This window comes from Bombina bombina, chromosome 10, assembly GCF_027579735.1.
Source record: "Bombina bombina isolate aBomBom1 chromosome 10, aBomBom1.pri, whole genome shotgun sequence".
Taxonomy (NCBI): domain Eukaryota; kingdom Metazoa; phylum Chordata; class Amphibia; order Anura; family Bombinatoridae; genus Bombina; species Bombina bombina.
In genome coordinates, this window is record NC_069508.1 from 174,513,944 (window position 1) to 174,534,128 (window position 20,185).

Here is a 20,185-nt window from a genome sequence, read left to right on the forward strand (position 1 = left end):
AAGAGAGCAGACTTTATTTTATTTATAACTTAAAGGGACAATAAACACTTTGTAATTACAAGATATTCCGGTTGTGTTGCTTTAGAATAACATATCAGCCAAGTCTTAAAGTGATGATAAATACGAGCGCTATGAACAGACATAATGATCTTAAACTGATCTAAACACTTACTGTGTAGCAGGGTTATTTAAATCGTAACTTGATAAGTATGTGATGTTTGTTCCAACCTCTCGGAGGGAGTAGAAAAAGTGGAATTTGCAGAGGTAAATAACAGGAGAAGCAGACAAAATTAGATTGAATTGCGTTGTTGTCTTTACTTTGCTTAATTAAACATGAGTTTGAGGTTTTTAGATCAAAATCTAAAGGAAAATCACAAGAAACTCTTTATTTTATCTCTTACGTGACCTGTTTTGTACTTGCAGGTGGACAATATAACTTCCCCAGAGGTTGTTGCAAATATAACCAAAACAGACCCCTCACAGGTAATGGGACTTTTTATGTTGACATTATTTTTTATTAGTTTTCCAATGAGTCCGTTAACGTCAAAGGTCACATATCATTACATGCAGTTAGGCAAGAAGTGTCTCGCCTCTTATAAGGAATTTCACTATTGCTTCTATGTTTCTTCCTGCATTAGTCCGTATTTACAATCTGGATCACATCAAGATGTATTATTCTCATATCAAAAAACAAACATTTCAAATCATACAAAATACAGTCATTTCGTTTCAAACCCTTTCATGAGTCTCCTTGGTCCCGGCTCTCCACCGCATCCCCCCCCCCCCCCCCAAGGGCAAAGTTTAGTAGAAAGCATAATCTAAACTCCCGTCTATTCCTACTTTCGTGGAACATTATAAAGGGTTCCCATTGTACAAGGAAGCTATCCCTTGTGTTCAAAGTCTCAGCTACCATGCTGGCCATATTATAGTGGTGCGTTATTTTATTATAAATAATAGAGAAATCTGGTGGTGTGTTTTTCCAGTGTTGGGCCAGACTTATTCTCACGACTGTACAGATGATCATAGCCAATTTATGGCATCTTTTTGAGAGCTGTGATACCTTGAAATGTAATAAAGCTTGTTCAGGCGTGAGGACTATTTGTTTGAAAATTTGAGCTCAAAAGAGCGGAAGTTTGCACCCACACTTCTCTAACTTTGATACAGTGCCACCACATGTGTATAAACGAACCCCTTTCCCCACAATGTCGTTGTTTTCCCCTTCTGTAAACCTAGTCGGGTGGAGGAGGTACCACATAACTGCCACCTTTATATAATTCTCCTTGAGAGTCGCGTTCTGTGAAAATGATAGACCACTGGTCAGGTTATCAACCCAGGTTTTAAGGGGCCAGGTGGTATTCAAATCCTTTTCCCATCTCAACATAAGCAGAGACTTATTCAAAGAGTATTTGCTTTTAAGTAGTCGATAGATAATTGCAATCAGACCCGAAGTGTTTTCCTTAATTAAGCATAAAGATTCAAATGTGTTATTCGTAGGAAATTTAGTTACTTGAGATTTCTTGTACTCTTGATTTCAATTGCAGGTAATGAAACCATATATTGCGATCATTAGGGTCAAGATTCCTATATTGTGTGTAGGATATTATATTATTGTCTATTATCACATCCGCTATTCTATAAAGGCCCTTGTTAGCCCATTTCTGTCGAACTCTCAGACTGATAGAGGACTGTGGTAATACTAGGGAGTTGTTCTGGACTTGGTCTGAATAAGCGTGTGCCTTGCATTTAGCGTCTTCCACAGATATAGGGTGTGGGAGATTGCCAGAAATTTGCTTTTTAAGGGGGTAATGGGACTTTTTAGTAAATTCCTTCAGAGTGACAGGTAGCTCAGACACGTGCTTGTCATTATTTGCCTGGTGCAGAGTGTACTCCCCTTATTCCCCAAATGGAATCCCAAATCCCTCTGTCTAAGCTACAAAGACAAGTCATCCTTCCTTTAAAGGGACAGTAAACACTTTAAGATTTGTATATAAAATGTTTAATTATGTATAATGAAACAACATTGCAATTTACTCATTATTTATTTTGTCCCCTTTCCATACAATTTAGCTATAAAAATTGTGCAATTTCTAACTCTCAGAACTTGAAATACACCTGCTGAGTTATCAAGGTTAACCCTGCTTACATTTATGTTCCTAATTGGCTTTAACTGATAACAAATACAAAATAATGCACTCTATACTAACATTACGATTGGGACTAGCCTAGATTGGCTCTTCTAAATTAGGCAAATAGTGGGAGGAGTTTAGCTGTTATTCTGTAGCAACACAAGAGAAATGTCTTGTAATTACAAGGTGTTTGTTGTCCCTTTTAATAGCTGGATAAGCTTAACTTGTTCCTTGTGCACCAGCAACCAAGAGTCTACACTTATGACTAGGATGTGCATTTGGAGGTTTCAGATGCCTTGGAGTGAGGAAGAAGGCCGATCTCGGTTTTCAGCTCTTTTTAGAGCTGGATTTCTGTCCGGCTTCGAAAACAGATGAATGTCGTGATCTGCCACCATCTTTCTCATTCGGAGACATATTAAACCTCCAAATTTTCTTATCTTGATCTGACAAACACTGTGGGGGGCTTTAAGAATGCCTGGGATAAGCATAAGGCTTTCCTACATACTAATGCCTGGGATAAGCATAAGGCTTTCCTACGTACTAATGCCTGAGATAAGCATAAGGCTTTCCTACGTACTAATGCCTGGGATAAGCATAAGGCTTTCCTACGTACTAATGCCTGGGATAAGCATAAGGCTTTCCTACGTACTAATGCCTGGGATAAGCATAAGGCTTTCCTACGTACTAATGCCTGGGATAAGCATAAGGCTTTCCTACGTACTAATGCCTGGGATAAGCATAAGGCTTTCCTACGTACTAATGCCTGGGATAAGCATAAGGCTTTCCTACATACTAATGCCTGGGATAAGCATAAGGCTTTCCTACGTACTAATGCCTGGGATAAGCATTAGGCTTTTCTTCATACTAATGCCTGGGATAAGCATAAGGCTTTTCTTCATACTAATGCCTGGGATAAGCATAAGGCTATCCATCATACATAACAGTGGTTGTCAAATAGAAAAATAATTATGACCAAGTATAAATTCATTACTCTCAAGTATGAATTTCCTTTGTTCTCTTTTTACATTTGTACCTTTTTCTAAAAAATAGTTTACAGCCTCTGCATCATGTATATGATTTCTAATAGTATAGAGTGATGTTACTTTACAGCTAATGAGCCACGTGTCATCTGTCCATTTAATATTGTCTAAAAGCAATATGATATCTGTAGAGTCCTTTAAATATGAATCCAATATTGTTGTATCTGTCAATGTACTGTGATAGATTAGCAGTGACTGATTCTATTCCAGACACTGTTGGTCATCCTGGAGGGTTTTCTAGGGATTTATGGATTTATTTTAAATAATATTTTAAAAAGGAAATCAAATTCTTGTTCATTGATGGCTCCAAATTTTTTTATTTTTATCTAGTAGCATCTTAAGTTCCTATGTATAAAAAGTGGTTGGATTGATTTACTTTTTTGTATATATTGGTATCTTCAAGTAGATTTTCACATATTTTCATATTGGTTTTTATCTAAAATCACAATCCCACCCCCATGTCGGCATTTCTGAAAACAATCTCTTGATTCTTTGTATCCTTCAGGTTCTAGGATTGCCTGTTTTTAATGTGTAGCATAATCTAACACCACATCCAGCGCACGTTTTCATTGCATAGATTTTATAAGCGTAAATCTATCCTACGTACTAACTAATGCCTGGGGTAAGCATAAGGCTATTCTGCATACTAACTAATGTCTGAGGTAAGAATAAGGCTATCCTGCGTACTAACTAATGCCTGGGGTAAGCATAAGGCTATCCTGCGTACTAACTAATGCCTGGGGTAAGCATAAGGCTATTCTGCATACTAACTAATGCCTGGGGTAAGCATAAGGCTATCCTGCATACTAACTAATGCCTGGGGTAAGCATAAGGCTATCCTGCGTACTAACTAATGCCTGGGGTAAGCATAAGGCTATCCTGCGTACTAACTAATGCCTGGGGTAAGCATAAGGCTATCCTGCGTACTAACTAATGCCTGGGGTAAGCAAAAGGCTATTCTGCATACTAACTATTGTCTGAGGTAAGCATAAGGATCTCCTGCGTACTAACTAATGCCTGAGGTAAGCATAAGGCTATCCTGCATACTAACTAATGCCTGGGGTAAGCATAAGGCTATCCTGCATACTAACTAATGCCTGCGGTAAGCATAAGGCTATCCTACATACTAATGCCTGAGGTAAGCATAAGGCTATCCTGTGTACTAACTAATGCCTGGGGTAAGCATAAGGCTATCCTACATACTAACTAATGCCTGAGGTAAGCATAAGGCTATCCTACATACTAACTAATGCCTGGGGTAAGCATAAGGCTATCCTACATACTAACTAATGGCTGGGATAAACATAAAGCTATCCTACGTACTAACTAATGGCTAGGATAAACATAAGGCTATCCTACATACTAACTAATGGCTGGGATAAACATAAGGCTATCCTACATACTAACTAATGGCTGGGATAAACATAAGGCTATCCTACATACTAACTAATGGCTGGGATAAACATAAGGCTATCCTACGTACTAACTAATGCCTGGGATAAGCATAAGGCTATCCTACGTACTAACTAATGCCTGAGGTAAGCATAAGCCTATCCTACGTACTAACTAATGCCTCAGGTAAGCATAAGGCTATCCTACGTACTAACTAATGCCTGGGGTAAGCATAAGGCTATCCTGTGTACTAACTAATGCCTGGGGTAAGCATAAGGCTATCCTGTGTACTAACTAATGCCTGAGGTAAGCATAAGGCTATCCTGCGTACTAACTAATGCCTGAGGTAAGCATAAGGTTATCCTACATACTAACTAATGCCTGGGGTAAACATAAGGCTATCCTACATACTAACTAATGCCTGGGATAAGCATAAGGCTATCCTACATACTAACTAATGGCTGAGGTAAGCATAAGGCTATCCTGTGTACTAACTAATGCCTGAGGTAAGCATAAGGCTATCCTGCGTACTAACTAATGCCTGAGGTAAGCATAAGGTTATCCTACATACTAACTAATGCCTGGGGTAAACATAAGGCTATCCTACATACTAACTAATGCCTGGGATAAGCATAAGGCTATCCTACATACTAACTAATGGCTGAGGTAAGCATAAGGCTATCCTGCGTACTAACTAATGCCTGAGGTAAGCATAAGGTTATCCTACATACTAACTAATGCCTGGGGTAAACATAAGGCTATCCTACATACTAACTAATGCCTGGGATAAGCATAAGGCTATCCTACATACTAACTAATGGCTGAGGTAAGCATAAGCCTATCTTACAAACTAGATAAGTTTATACTTTTAGGAAATATTGGGCAAACTTGTTGGGCCTATGTTTACTATCTGTAGTCAAAAACTGTTTCTGTGTTAGGGCACTTGTGTCTGCTTCGTATTGAACTTGCTAAAATCTATTTGTTTGTGACAAACTAAAACCTGGTAACATTTTGTTTCTAAATACTTTGCCAGAGGTCATTAAAAAATAAACTGATTGGGTTAAAAAAAAAGTGATAGAAGTTGATGTGGGGAAGCATTATACTGACAGATGTTTGTTTAGTTGGTGAATTATCTTCCCTGTAAGTCACTTGTTTTGCTAACTGCATAAGCTGACCTTTATGGACTTGCAGGTACATGAGGTATAGCATGATTTTACTTTATTATAGCTAATGTCTGTTCTTAACCAGCTACTTTAGGTAAAATGTATTTTTGTTTTTTACATCCGTGCAGGTGAGAGATGAGTCCCCCGCTTCTAAACTGCAGGAGAATCTCCAGCTTATTCATGCCCTTACTAAGCAACCAGATGCTGGCAAGATAAAACCGGAAGATAAGTCAGGTGACAGCTCCTGATATTTACTACTCAATACCCAGAAACTAAGCACCTAGTGCCCCTGCATACTGCTGTGTACACTGTGGACTTCTGTATGTTGGCCAAACTGTACTGCTGGGGAAGGATAGCGGTCAGGGACCATATGTGAATTGCTTTCTCTTTACTTGCTATGTAGTGATCTGCAATGGTAAAGAAACATGCAACATGCTTGCTTGTTGCACAAAAATGCATTTTCTTCTGCAAATATAGATTTCATTAGTATGTCACGAGCAACCAGTTTAAATCGACCAGTGCCTCTAGTTACAAGTGAATTAGCTATTAATTTTTTAACCGATTTTGTTCCTTACTATAATTATAGATATATATATATACAATAAAATCAACATACTTTTTTCCTGGAACAAAGCTTTTAAATATTTTTAATTTATCTTTAAAATCCGCATACAACTAGCAGTAACCACCACCCATAAAATAGGCAGCGTTTATGCAATATTTCCCCATCCAATAGGCAAGTGTTTCTGCCCATTTCATTTAAATATTAATAGGAAGTTCTTTATTGAAACTTTGCATGCACACCGATTGTGTAAGGGAAACGCCTGCGCAATACTATCAAAAATCCTCAGAGGCCATATTTAAAATTATGCTCCATCGCATGCGCAGACCAGTTGAGAATGTCAGTGTACACATACTACAGGTGCTTATACTTTACTTTGATCAAGGTAAGTATAATAAGTACCCCTAGGCTAATGAGCTAGTTGATTTGATCAAAGTAAAAGGAAGTTCCCTGCTTAGACTAACGATCATTTTTTTTAACCCCTGAAAAACGAGCATGCTGTTTCTTTATGAAAAGGCAGAAAATACATAGAGTGACTAATCGGCAATTATTTCTGACCACTAGACTAATTAGCAAGTTGTTTTGTTTTTACAACAGATTAATCGCAAGAGCTGTAGAGCGTAAAAGCAATAGCAACTTGAGGTGTTAATAATTAACGTTAGTTGCATCCAAAGTTGCTTTAAATCTTTGCAGTTCCTGCGATTAATCTGTTGTAAGAACAAAACAACTTGCTCGTTAGTCTGGGGGTTAAAAATAATTGCTGAATAGTCACTCTATGGATTTTCTGCCTTATCATAAGAAAAAAAACCTGCTTTAGGGTTAAAAAAAAAAATGATTGTTAGTCAAGGCAGGGAACTTCCTTTTACTTTACTAGCTCCTTAGCCTAGGGGTACTTCTTATACCTCGATCAAAGTAACACAGATGATTTCCCATGTTTGAGCTCTGTGAATCTTCAGCACTCTGGTGCGCCACTCCCACCAACGTTGATGTCACTAACATAAAGTCTGCCCTGCTTCCTGTGCCAGCATTAGTGACGCTAGGACTAAGGGGCCAAGATATGCATGCGTTACTATTAAAGTAATTATATGCGCATGCAGGCCGCCATGATGTTTCATTATAGAGTCCTCATAATGAGATAAAAATGGGTTTGGCACAATAAATATTTTGGATGAGCAATATCTAGAAAGCGAGTGAAAATATTTAACAGGTACCTATTTGAAATATTTCATATGCATACTGTATATGAAGACCGCTTCCTTTGTTGCCTAAGGGTAAATTTAGGTTTTTGATTTTAAAAAAAAAAACAATTTTGGACGGGCTACCGTAAATTGAGATTTTTTTTTTTTTGTTATAAATATATTTATCATTTTTTCTTGTCAACAGGCAGTGGTCAAGTTACAGCAATTCCTCCCTCCCTTGCTAGAATTTCCCCAAGGTCACTCAGTTCAGGAATTCTTAGACCGAAAAAGGAAATCTCTTTACCAGGAATTTTCACTGAAAAAGGCAAGTTACCAAATGGCTAACAAAGAGCAATTTACGTTTTTTTTTGTTTGTTTTTTAATGAATAGTTTAATGTAAAATATACAGTTGATAAAACAAGATTATATTATCTACTTCTTTAAAGTTAAGCTAAAACTAAACATAACTAGTTTTTTGTTTTTGCTTTAACAGATCTTGAAGAGCTCTTCAGGAAATCAGAGCAGGGTATAGAGGGGAAGTTCTCCTTCCAAGAATTGGAACAGTTGCTTGGACAATTGCTGCCTGAACCTCAGAATCTCAAGCGATTTGATGCTGATGGGGACAATAAATATTCCTTTAATGAACTAAAACCAGCTTTAAATGAAAAGTAAACACAATGGACATGTGGTTGGATATAGCTTTGATTGCACTTTTCCCAATATTCTTCCATGCTGAGCAATCCCATCACACTCGGTGTTGAGTGATCCTTTTTAAGATTTTATTGCGATCTTTTGAGATGCACAACATTTTGGAAACAAACATCCTTATTTTACAAACACATGGACATTATCTTTAATTTTGCTTAAGGTTTTATTGTAATTAGATCGATTTCTTTAGTTCATAGGTTTTAAAATATTGCCTTAAATTAATATACTGCACTTTACACAGAGCATAGAAGTTTTCTTTCAAATAATGACCCTGTAGATAAAGTATACTATGCACACAGCATGACCCATAAAGGAGACCAGCAGGGTCCAGAATACTGCATCCTTCCAGCACGGCAGCATTTGTAGTGGACAAACAGTAATGCCAGGAATGGATGAGTTAAACCGTACAACAGTACTGAAGAGGAATATGCACTTCTACATGTGATGGGACCTTATAGGAACGATCTTCAGGCCGCTGCTTACTAGGTACAAGTGGACCAAACTGGAGAAGATCCTTTACACGGACTTTGTTGAATGTACAGTACTAATAGATTTGATAGAATCTCTAAGTTCTCAGGACAGGAAACTGTAACTTATTTGTACTTTAAACAGAATTGTCTGCACATTATTTTGAACCCCATTGTTTTTAATAGACTGTACTTACTAGTGATCTGCCTCATTCTACATGTAATTTGCTAGCTCTGTTTTTCACAGCCGGAGAGAAAGCTCATACGTATACAACACAGACTATTATGAAGTTTGAAATGTGATTTAAAGTTCTATTAACACTTTGGACTTGTAAATTAATTAAATGATTTGTATAACAGAAGTGACCTCATGTTTAAGAAATGAATGAGTTGGTTCAATAATTCAAATTCCACAATTTTCCCACCTGCGAAAAATTCTCTTACACAACCGACTAAAGGTAAAGAAAATGCCTGAACATCTTGTATCGAACACACACAAGGGTCCAGAAACTGTCACAACTTTGAAGGAGCTTCATGGCCTTTGCTAAGCTGGAACTTCCTAGATCAGCAGGTTTGTAGTCGGCACCACCCTAATGCCGCTGCAGGCTATAACTGATATCCTGATCTGATAAAACAGACGTGTGTCTGGAAACGCCAGCACTATCAACAGAAGACATCCGTGGCACAGATTGTGTAATAAATTACTTATTTTAAAGATAGATGTGCAGTACCTGGCATGGTCAGCTTGCTTTGTAATTCTAGATTTCACTGTATGCTTTTGTAAAAAAACATAATTTATGTAAGAACTTACCTGATAAATTCATTTCTTTCATATTAGCAAGAGTCCATGAGCTAGTGACGTATGGGATATACATTCCTACCAAGAGGGGCAAAGTTTCCCAAACCTCAAAATGCCTATAAATACACCCCTCACCACACCCACAATTCAGTTTAACGAATAGCCAAGAAGTGGGGTGATAAGAAAAAAAGTGCGAAAGCATAAAAAAATAAGGAATTGGAAAAATTGTGCTTTATACAAAAAAATCATAACCACCACAAAAAAAGGGTGGGCCTCATGGACTCTTGCTAATATGAAAGAAATGAATTTATCAGGTAAGTTCTTACATAAATTATGTTTTCTTTCATGTAATTAGCAAGAGTCCATGAGCTAGTGACGTATGGGATAATGACTACCCAAGATGTGGATCTTCCACGCAAGAGTCACTAGAGAGGGAGGGATAAAAACAAAATTTATGCTTACCTGATAAATTCCTTTCTCCTGTAGTGTGGTCAGTCCACGGGTCATCATTACTTCTGGGATATTAACTCCTCCCCAACAGGAAGTGCAAGAGGATTCACCCAGCAGAGCTGCTATATAGCTCCTCCCCTCTACGTCACCTCCAGTCATTCGACCAAGGACCAACGAGAAAGGAGAAGCCAAAGGGTGTAGTGGTGACTGGAGTATAATTCAAAATTTTTTTTACCTGCCATAAAAAACAGGGCGGGCCGTGGACTGACCACACTACAGGAGAAAGGAATTTATCAGGTAAGCATAAATTTTGTTTTCTCCTGTTAAGTGTGGTCAGTCCACGGGTCATCATTACTTCTGGGATACCAATACCACAGCTAAAGTACACAGATGACGGGAGGGACAGGCAGGCTCTTTATACGGAAGGAACCACTGCCTGAAGAACCTTTCTCCCAAAAACAGCCTCCGAAGAAGCAAAAGTGTCAAATTTGTAAAATTTGGAAAAAGTATGAAGAGAAGACCAAGTTGCAGCCTTGCAAATCTGTTCAACAGAAGCCTCATTCTTAAAGGCCCAAGTGGAAGCCACAGCTCTAGTAGAATGTGCTGTAATTCTTTCAGGAGGCTGCTGTCCAGCAGTCTCATAGGCTAACCGTATTATGCTACGAAGCCAAAAAGAGAGAGAGGTAGCCGAAGCTTATTGACCTCTCCTCTGACCAGAATAAACGACAAACAGGGAAGACGTTTGTCGAAAATCCTTAGTTGCCTGTAGATAAAATTTTAGGGCACGAACTACATCTAGATTGTGTAGCAGACGTTCCTTCTTCGAAGAAGGATTAGGACACAAAGATGGAACCACAATCTCTTGATTGATATTCCTGTTAGTGACCACCTTAGGTAGGAACCCAGGTTTAGTACGCAGAACTACCTTGTCTGAATGAAAAAATCAGATAAGGAGAATCACAATGTAAGGCAGATAACTCAGAGACTCTTCGAGCCGAGGAAATTGCCATTAAAAACAGAACTTTCCAAGATAACAGCTTGATATCAATGGAATGAAGGGGTTCAAACGGAACACCCTGTAAAACATTAAGAACTAAGTTCAAACTCCATGGTAGAGCAACAGTTTTAAACACAGGCTTGATCCTAGCTAAAGCCTGACAAAAAGCTTGAACGTCCGGAACTTCTGACAGACGTTTGTGTAAAATAATGGACAGAGCTGAAATCTGTCCCTTTAAGGAACTAGCGGATAAACCCTTTTCTAAACCTTCTTGTAGAAAAGACAATATCCTCTGAATCCTAACCTTACTCCATGAGTAACTCTTGGATTCGCACCAATATAAGTATTTGCGCCATATCTTATGGTAAATCTTTCTGGTAACAGGCTTCCTAGCCTGTATTAAGGTATCAATAACTGACTCAGAAAAACCACGTTTTGATAAAATCAAGCGTTCAATTTCCAAGCAGTCAGCTTCAGAGAAATTAGATTTTGATGTTTGAAGGGACCCTGGATCAGAAGGTCCTGCTTCAGAGGTAGAGACCAAGGTGGACAGGATGACATGTCCACTAGATCTGCATACCAAGTCCTGCGTGGCCATGCAGGCGCTATTAGAATCACTGATGCTCTCTCCTGTTTGATTCTGGCAATCAATCGAGGAAGCATCGGGAAGGGTGGAAACACATAAGCCATCCCGAAGGTCCAAGGTGCTGTCAAAGCATCTATCAGAACCGCTCCCGGATCCCTGGATCTGGACCCGTAACGAGGAAGCTTGGCGTTCTGTCGAGACGCCATGAGATCTATCTCTGGTTTGCCCCAACGTCGAAGTATTTGGGCAAAGACCTCCGGATGAAGTTCCCACTCCCCCGGATGAAAAGTCTGACGACTTAAGAAATCCGCCTCCCAGTTCTCCACTCCCGGGATGTGGATTGCTGACAGGTGGCAAGAGTGAGACTCTGCCCAGCGAATTATCTTTGATACTTCCATCATTGCTAGGGAGCTTCTTGTCCCTCCCTGATGGTTGATGTAAGCTACAGTCGTGATGTTGTCCGACTGAAACCTGATGAACCCCCGAGTTGTTAACTGGGGCCAAGCCAGAAGGGCATTGAGAACTGCTCTCAATTCCAGAATGTTTATTGGTAGGAGACTCTCCTCCTGATTCCATTGTCCCTGAGCCTTCAGAGAATTCCAGACAGCGCTCCAACCTAGTAGGCTGGCGTCTGTTGTTACAATTGTCCAGTCCGGCCTGCTGAATGGCATCCCCCTGGACAGATGTGGCCGAGAAAGCCACCATAGAAGAGAATTTCTGGTCTCTTGATCCAGATTCAGAGTAGGGGACAAGTCTGAGTAATCCCCATTCCACTGACTTAGCATGCACAGTTGCAGCGGTCTGAGATGTAGGCGTGCAAAGGGTACTATGTCCATTGCCGCTACCATTAAGCCGATCACCTCCATGCATTGAGCTACTGACGGGTGTTGAATGGAATGAAGGACGCGGCATGCATTTTGAAGCTTTGTTAACCTGTCTTCTGTCAGGTAAATCTTCATTTCTACAGAATCTATAAGAGTCCCCAAGAAGGGAACTCTTGTGAGTGGAAAGAGAGAACTCTTCTTTTCGTTCACCTTCCATCCATGCGACCTTAGAAATGCCAGTACTAACTCTGTATGAGACTTGGCAGTTTGAAAGCTTGAAGCTTGTATCAGAATGTCGTCTAGGTACGGAGCTACCGAAATTCCTTGCGGTCTTAGTACCGCCAGAAGAGCACCCAGAACCTTCGTGAAGATTCTTGGAGCCGTAGCCAATCCGAATGGAAGAGCTACAAACTGGTAATGCTTGTCTAGAAAGGCAAACCTTAGATACCGGTAATGATCCTTGTGAATCGGTATGTGAAGGTAAGCATCCTTTAAATCCACTGTGGTCATGTACTGACCCTTTTGGATCATGGGTAAAATTGTCCGAATAGTTTCCATTTTGAACGATGGAACTCTTAGGAATTTGTTTAGGATCTTTAAATCCAAGATTGGCCTGAAAGTTCCCTCTTTTTTGGGAACCACAAACAGATTTGAGTAAAACCCTTGTTCCGACCGCGGAACCGGATGGATCACTCCCATTAATAAAAGATCTTGTACGCAGCGTAGAAACGCCTCTTTCTTTATTTGGTTTGTTGACAACCTTGACAGATGAAATCTCCCTCTTGGGGGAGAGGATTTGAAGTCCAGAAGGTATCCCTGAGATATGATCTCTAACGCCCAGGGATCCTGGACATCTCTTGCCCAAGCCTGGGTGAAGAGAGAAAGTCTGCCCCCCACTAAATCCGTTCCCGGATCGGGGGCCCTCAATTCATGCTGTCTTAGGGGCAGCAGCAGGTTTCCTGGCCTGCTTGCCCTTGTTCCAGGACTGGTTAGGTTTCCAGCCTTGTCTGTAGCGAGCAACAGCTCCTTCCTGTTTTGGTGCAGAGGAAGTTGATGCTGCTCCTGCTTTGAAATTACGAAAGGAACGAAAATTAGACTGTCTAGCCCTAGGTTTGGCTCTGTCTTGAGGCAGGGCATGGCCTTTACCTCCTGTAATGTCAGCGATAATTTCTTTCAACCCGGGCCCGAATAAGGTCTGCCCTTTGAAAGGTATATTAAGCAATTTAGATTTAGAAGTAACGTCAGCTGACCAGGATTTTAGCCACAGCGCTCTGCGCGCCTGAATGGCGAATCCGGAATTCTTAGCCGTAAGTTTAGTTAAATGTACTACGGCATCCGAAATAAATGAGTTGGCTAACTTAAGGGCTTTAAGCTTGTGTGTAATCTCATCTAATGGAGCTGATTCAAGTGTCTCTTCCAGAGACTCAAACCAAAATGCTGCTGCAGCCGTGACAGGCGCAATGCATGCAAGAGGTTGCAATATAAAACCTTGTTGAACAAACATTTTCTTAAGGTAACCCTCTAACTTTTTATCCATTGGATCTGAAAAGGCACAGCTATCCTCCACCGGGATAGTGGTACGCTTAGCTAAAGTAGAAACTGCTCCCTCCACCTTAGGGACCGTTTGCCATAAGTCCCGTGTGGTGGCGTCTATTGGAAACATCTTTCTAAATATCGGAGGGGGTGAGAACGGCACACCGGGTCTATCCCACTCCTTAGTAACAATTTCAGTAAGTCTCTTAGGTATAGGAAAAACGTCAGTACTCGACGGTACCGCAAAATATTTATCCAACCTACACATTTTCTCTGGTATTGCAACTGTGTTACAATCATTCAGAGCCGCTAACACCTCCCCTAGTAATACACGGAGGTTTTCCAGCTTAAATTTAAAATTTGAAATATCTGAATCCAGTTTGTTTGGATCAGAACCGTCACCCGCAGAATGAAGCTCTCCGTCCTCATGTTCTGCAAATTGTGACGCAGTGTCTGACATGGCCCTAATATTATCAGCGCACTCTGTTCTCACCCCAGAGTGATCACGCTTACCTCTTAGTTCTGGTAATTTGGCCAAAACTTCAGTCATAACAGTAGCCATATCCTGCAATGTGATTTGTAATGGCCGCCCAGATGTACTCGGCGCTACAATATCACGCACCTCCCGAGCGGGAGATGCAGGTACTGACACGTGAGGCGAGTTAGTCGGCATAACTCTCCCCTCGTTGTTTGGTGAAATATGTTCAATTTGTACAGATTGACTTTTATTTAAAGTAGCATCAATGCAGTTAGTACATAAATTTCTATTGGGCTCCACTTTGGCTTTAGTACATATAGCACAGATATCTTCCTCTGAATCAGACATGTTTAACACACTAGCAAATAAACTAGCAACTTGGAAATACTTTTCAAGTAATTTACTATAATATGAAAACGTACTGTGCCTATAAGAAGCACAGAAAAGTTATGACAGTTGAAAATTAATAAACTGAAACGTTATAGCATCAAATCTTTGTAAAAAACACAATTTTAGCAAAGGATTGCTCCTATTAGCAAAGGATAACTAACCCTGATAGCAGAAAAAAAAATACAGAAATAAACGTTTTTTATCACAGTCAACTACAATCTCACAGCTCTGCTGTGAGTGATTACCTCCCTCAAAACAAGTTTTGAAGACCCCTGAGTTCTGTAGAGCTGAACCGGATCATGCAGGGAAGACAGGAAACTTCTGACTGAATTTTTTGATGCGTAGCAAAAGCGCCAAAAAAGGCCCCTCCCCCTCACACACAACAGTGAGAGAGATCAATAAACTGTCATAAATTAAATAAAACGACTGCCAAGTGGGGGAAAAAAAATAGTGCCCAAAACATTTTTTCACCCAGTACCTCAGAAAATTAAACGATTTTACATGCCAGCAAAAAACGTTTAACATTAAATAAATTAAGTGTTATTAAAAAGCCTGTTGCTAGTACCTGCAAATTAGGCTAAAGTCTTATGCATACAGTATAATTCCAGTGAAGTGCCATTCCCCAGAATACTGAAGTGTAAAATATACATACATGACAGCCTGATACCAGTTGCTGTTACTGCATTTAAGGCTGAGTTTACATTATATCGGTATGGCAGAATTTTCTCATCAATTCCATTGTCAGAAAATAATAAGCTGCTACATACCTCTTTGCAGATTAATCTGCCCGCTGTCCCCTGATCTGAAGTTTACCTCTCCTCAGATGGCTGAGAAACAGCAATATGATCTTAACTACGCCGGCTAAAATCATAGAAAAAACTCAGGTAGATTCTTCTTCAAATTCTACCAGAGAAGGAATAACACACTCCGGTGCTATTATAAAATAACAAACTTTTGATTGAAGGTATGAAACTAAGTATAATCACCACAGTCCTCTAACACATCCAATCTAATAGTTGGGTGCAAGAGAATGACTGGAGGTGACGTAGAGGGGAGGAGCTATATAGCAGCTCTGCTGGGTGAATCCTCTTGCACTTCCTGTTGGGGAGGAGTTAATATCCCAGAAGTAATGATGACCCGTGGACTGACCACACTTAACAGGAGAAATAAAGACAGCCAATTCCGCTGAAAAATAATCCACACCCAAAACAAAGTTTAAATCTTATAATGAAAAAAACTGAAAATATAAGCAGAAGAATCAAACTGAAACAGCTGCCTGAAGTACTTTTCTACCAAAGACTGCTTCTGAGGAAGAAAACACATCAAAATGGTAGAATTTAGTAAAAGTATGCAAAGAAGACCAAGTTGCTGCTTTGCAAATTTGATCAACCGAAGCTTCATTCCTAAATGCCCAGGAAGTAGAGACTGACCTAGTTGAATGAGCTGTAATTCTTTGAGGCGGAGTTCTACCCGACTCTACATAAGCATGATGATTAAAAGACTTTAACCACGATGCCAAAAAAATGGCAGAAGCCTTCTGACCTTTCCTTGAACCAGAAAAGATAACAAATAGACTAGAAGTCTTCCGGAAATCTTAGTAGCTTCAACATAATATTTCAAAGCTCTAACTACATCCAAAGAATGCAAAGATCTTTCCTTAGAGATCTTAGGATTAGGACACAATGAAGGAACTACAATTTCTCTACTAATGTTGTTAGAATTCACAACCTTAGGTAAAAATTTAAATGAAGTTCGCAAAACCGCCTTATCCTGATGAAAAATCAGAAAAGGAGACTCACAAGAAATAGCAGATAATTCAGAAACTCTTCTAGCAGAAGAGATGGCCAAAAGAAACAAAACTTTCCAAGAAAGTAATTTAATATCCAGCGAATGCATAGGTTCAAACGGAGGAGCTTGAAAAGCCCCTAGAACCAAATTCAAACTCCAAGGAGGAGAAATGACTTAATAACAGGTTTTATACGAACCAAAGCTTGTACAAAACAATAAATATCAGGAAGACTAGCAATCTTTCTGTGAAAAAGAACAGAAAGAGCAGAGATTTGTCCTTTCAAGGAACTTGCAGACAAACCTTTATCCAAACCATCCTGAAGAAACTGTAAAATTCTAGGAATTCTAAAAGAATGCCATGAAAAATGAGAAAAACACCAAGAAATGTAAGTCTTCCAGACTCGATAATATATCATCCTAGATACAGATTTACGAGCCTGTAACATAGTATTAATTACGGAGTCAGAGAAACCTCTATGACTGAGAATCAAGCGTTCAATCTCCATACCTTCAAATTTAAGGATTTGAGATCCTGATGGAAAAAAGGGCCTTGCGATAGAAGGTCTGGTCTTAACGGAAGAGTCCACGGTTGGCAAGGAGCCATCCGGACAAGATCCGCATACCAAAACCTGTGAGGCCATGCTGGAGCCACCAGCAGAATAAACGAACGCTCCTTTAGAATTTTGGAAATCACTCTTGGAAGAAGAACTAGAGGCAGAAAGATATAAGCAGGATGATACTTCCAAGGAAGTGACAATGCATCCACTGCTTCCGCCTGAGGATCCCTGGACCTGGACAGATACCTAGGAAGCTTCTTGTTTAGATGAGAAGCCATCAGATCTATTTCTGGAAATCCCCATATTTGAACAATCTGAAGAAATACCTCTGGGTGAAGAGACCATTCGCCCAGATGTAGCGTTTGGCGACTGAGATAATCCGCTTCCCAATTGTCTATACCTGGGATATGAACCGCAGAATTTAGACAGGAGCTGGATTCCGCCCATACAAGTATTCGAGATACTTCTTTTATAGCCAGAGGACTGTGAGTCCCTCCTTGATGATTGACATATGCCACGGTTGTGACATTGTCCGTCTGGAAACAAATGAACGACTCTCTCTTTAGAAGAGGCCACGACTGAAGAGCTCTGAAAATTGCACGGAGTTCCAAAATGTTGATTGGTAATCTCGCCTCCTGAGATTCCCAAACCCCTTGTGCTGTCATAAACACCCATACAGCTCCCCAACCTGTCAGACTTGCATCTGTTGAGATCACAGTCCAGGTTGGAAGAACAAAAGAAGCCCCCTGAACTAAACGATAGTGGTCTGTCCACCACGTCAGAGGGTGTCGAACAATCGGTTTTAAAGATATTAATTGAGATATCTTTGTATAATCCCTGCACCACTGGTTCAGCATACAGAGCTGAAGAGGTCGCATGTGAAAACGAGCAAAGGGGATCGTGTCCAATGCAGCAGTCATAAGACCTAGAATTTCCAAGCATAAGGCTACCGAAGGGAATGATTGAGACTGAAGGTTTCGACAAGCTGAAACCAATTTCAGACGTCTCTTGTCCATCAGAGACAGAGTCATGGACACTGAATCTATCTGGAAACCTAAAAAGGTTACCCTTGTCTGAGGAATCAACAAACTTTTTGGTAAATTGATCCTCCAACCATGTTCTTGAAGAAACAACACTCATAAAAGACTGGAAAGGCTCTTTCTATTTAAAATGAGCAAAGGGAATTGAATCCAATGCTGTGGCCATAAGACCTAAAACTTCTATGCATATATAGCAAACTGAAGGAAATAATAGAGACTAAAGGTACCGACAGACGGAACCCAATAAAATTGTCCCTTGTCTGATAGAGACAAAGACAGTGACATAAACTATCTGGAAACCTAAAAAAGGTGACCCTTGCGTGAGGAATCAAGAGCTTTTGAAAAAAAGATCCTCTAACTATGTCCTGAAGAGCAAAGTGAATCATATGAGATTCCGCATCCTCAGAAAATATTCTGAATGAAAACAGAAAAATTGAAAATATGCATTTATTGTATCTAATGAAAACAAATAATGCTATCAATGACCATAAAAAGGCAGAATAGTTTGAATAAAACTCCAAAACCCAGTTCCTAAAAAAGGAACTGGAAGAAATACCCCAGAAGATTCCAGGTCTGAGCAGCGCTTGAACCCCATGGGTGCCCAGCCATGCTTCAACAGTACCCAAAATATATAGGACAGAAACACACTTAAAGAAAGTGTTAGCCTTACTGGAATAAAATCAAAGAAATTTGGACCAAATAGAACCAAATAAATTTCAAAGAAGTCTTAACCTGCCCCTTACCAGCCAAGCTGGAATACGGCATGTACATCGCAATATTAGGGAGCTGATTTCGAACTGAAAATTTTCCAATTATAAACATGTTACTTGGGAAAGAACTCATGAATTCGTTCCTTAATAAGAACAACCAAACTAGTATAAGCTTAAAGTTTTAGTCTTAGAACTCAATCTTGAAGCCCAGAGTAACAGCTAAGAATTGAATCCAATTATAAAACAAATAATTGATTATCTTAGAACAAAAGAAATATGGATTTTTTTAAAAATCACAAAATTCTTCTAGCTAAAATAGCTAAAGACATAGATTAACCCTCATTTGCGAAAATATTCAATAAAATGAAGACACAAATGTAAATATTAGCATGATAGTCCAGTTTAAAGGACCAGTCAATACAGTGGACTTGCATAATCAAAAAATGCAAAACAACAAGACAAATGCAACAGCACCTAGTCTAGTAAATGTTGTCCCTTTAACAATGCTAAAATAAATCATAATCTGATACTTGATCTTAAAGTAAACAGAAAAAATGAAGAAATGGCAATATCCAAATAAATCACAGGACCAAGAAAAGTACCTGAAACTAAATAATTTTCCATAAATAAGATACAACTATCTAAAGGAAAATAAAAACTATTTTGCTATAGAAACAATAGCATAATTAGTAGGAGTAGAGAGAGCCCCAATAAATTGGAGAACCCTCCAAATTGAATTTAACTGCTGGCAAAGAATATAGTTTAAAACCTTTGAAGAAGGAATAAAAGAAAATTCTTAGCCTATTCCATTCCCTAGTATGGGGAATTGGAAAGAAAACCTCTGAAAACACAGAAGAATAAATAGGCAGAAATAGTGTCAGCTAGTCTTAAAGAACTAGTTACCTTAATATCCAAAATAATCAACACCTTTTCAACAAAGAACAAATGTACTTTAATAATAAAAAAATAATAAAAAAAGTAGATTTGTTAGTGTCAATATCTGATGAAGAGAATTTCTGAAAGAGAAAAAAACATCATCAGAGAAGGATAAATCAGTATGTTGTTGGTCATTTGAAACTTCAATAATTAAAGAAGTGAAAAAGACCTAAAAATTTTATTAGAAGGCACGAAGTCAGACAAAGCCTTTAAAATAGAATCAGAAAAATATTTCTTATAAATCTTCTAAATATTTCTTGTACATAAGATGTAAGAATGGCAATATATAAAGCATAAATACTAATGGATTCTGCATGTAAAAGTTTATCATAATAACTTATTACAAACCATAGCTAAAGATAAACATTTATAACATTTAAAATAAATGAACTTAGCTTTGGTAGAACTGAAACTCAGTTAAGCGTTTTTCCAGAAGTGGCTTCTGATTCAGGGTCAATCTG

The 20,185-nt window shown here is 39.1% G+C and overlaps 1 protein-coding gene across 3 annotated transcripts in view; it reads left to right on the plus strand.

Moving 5' to 3' along the window:
- The window catches only part of EFCAB14 (EF-hand calcium binding domain 14), a 70,086-nt gene extending 61,088 nt beyond the window's left edge, over nucleotides 1–8,998 (plus strand). For 2 of the 3 annotated variants that reach the window (XM_053693519.1, XM_053693518.1), the window contains exons 8-11: nucleotides 424–483; nucleotides 5,850–5,955; nucleotides 7,667–7,786; nucleotides 7,955–8,998. In XM_053693519.1, coding sequence (XP_053549494.1) covers nucleotides 424–483; nucleotides 5,850–5,955; nucleotides 7,667–7,786; nucleotides 7,955–8,133 — 465 coding nt within the window. In that variant the 3' untranslated portion in view covers nucleotides 8,134–8,998. The remainder of the gene's footprint in view (nucleotides 1–423; nucleotides 484–5,849; nucleotides 5,956–7,666; nucleotides 7,787–7,954) is intronic. The other variant, XM_053693520.1, reaches the window with a different exon arrangement.
- The last annotated feature ends 11,187 nt before the right edge of the window (nucleotides 8,999–20,185 follow it).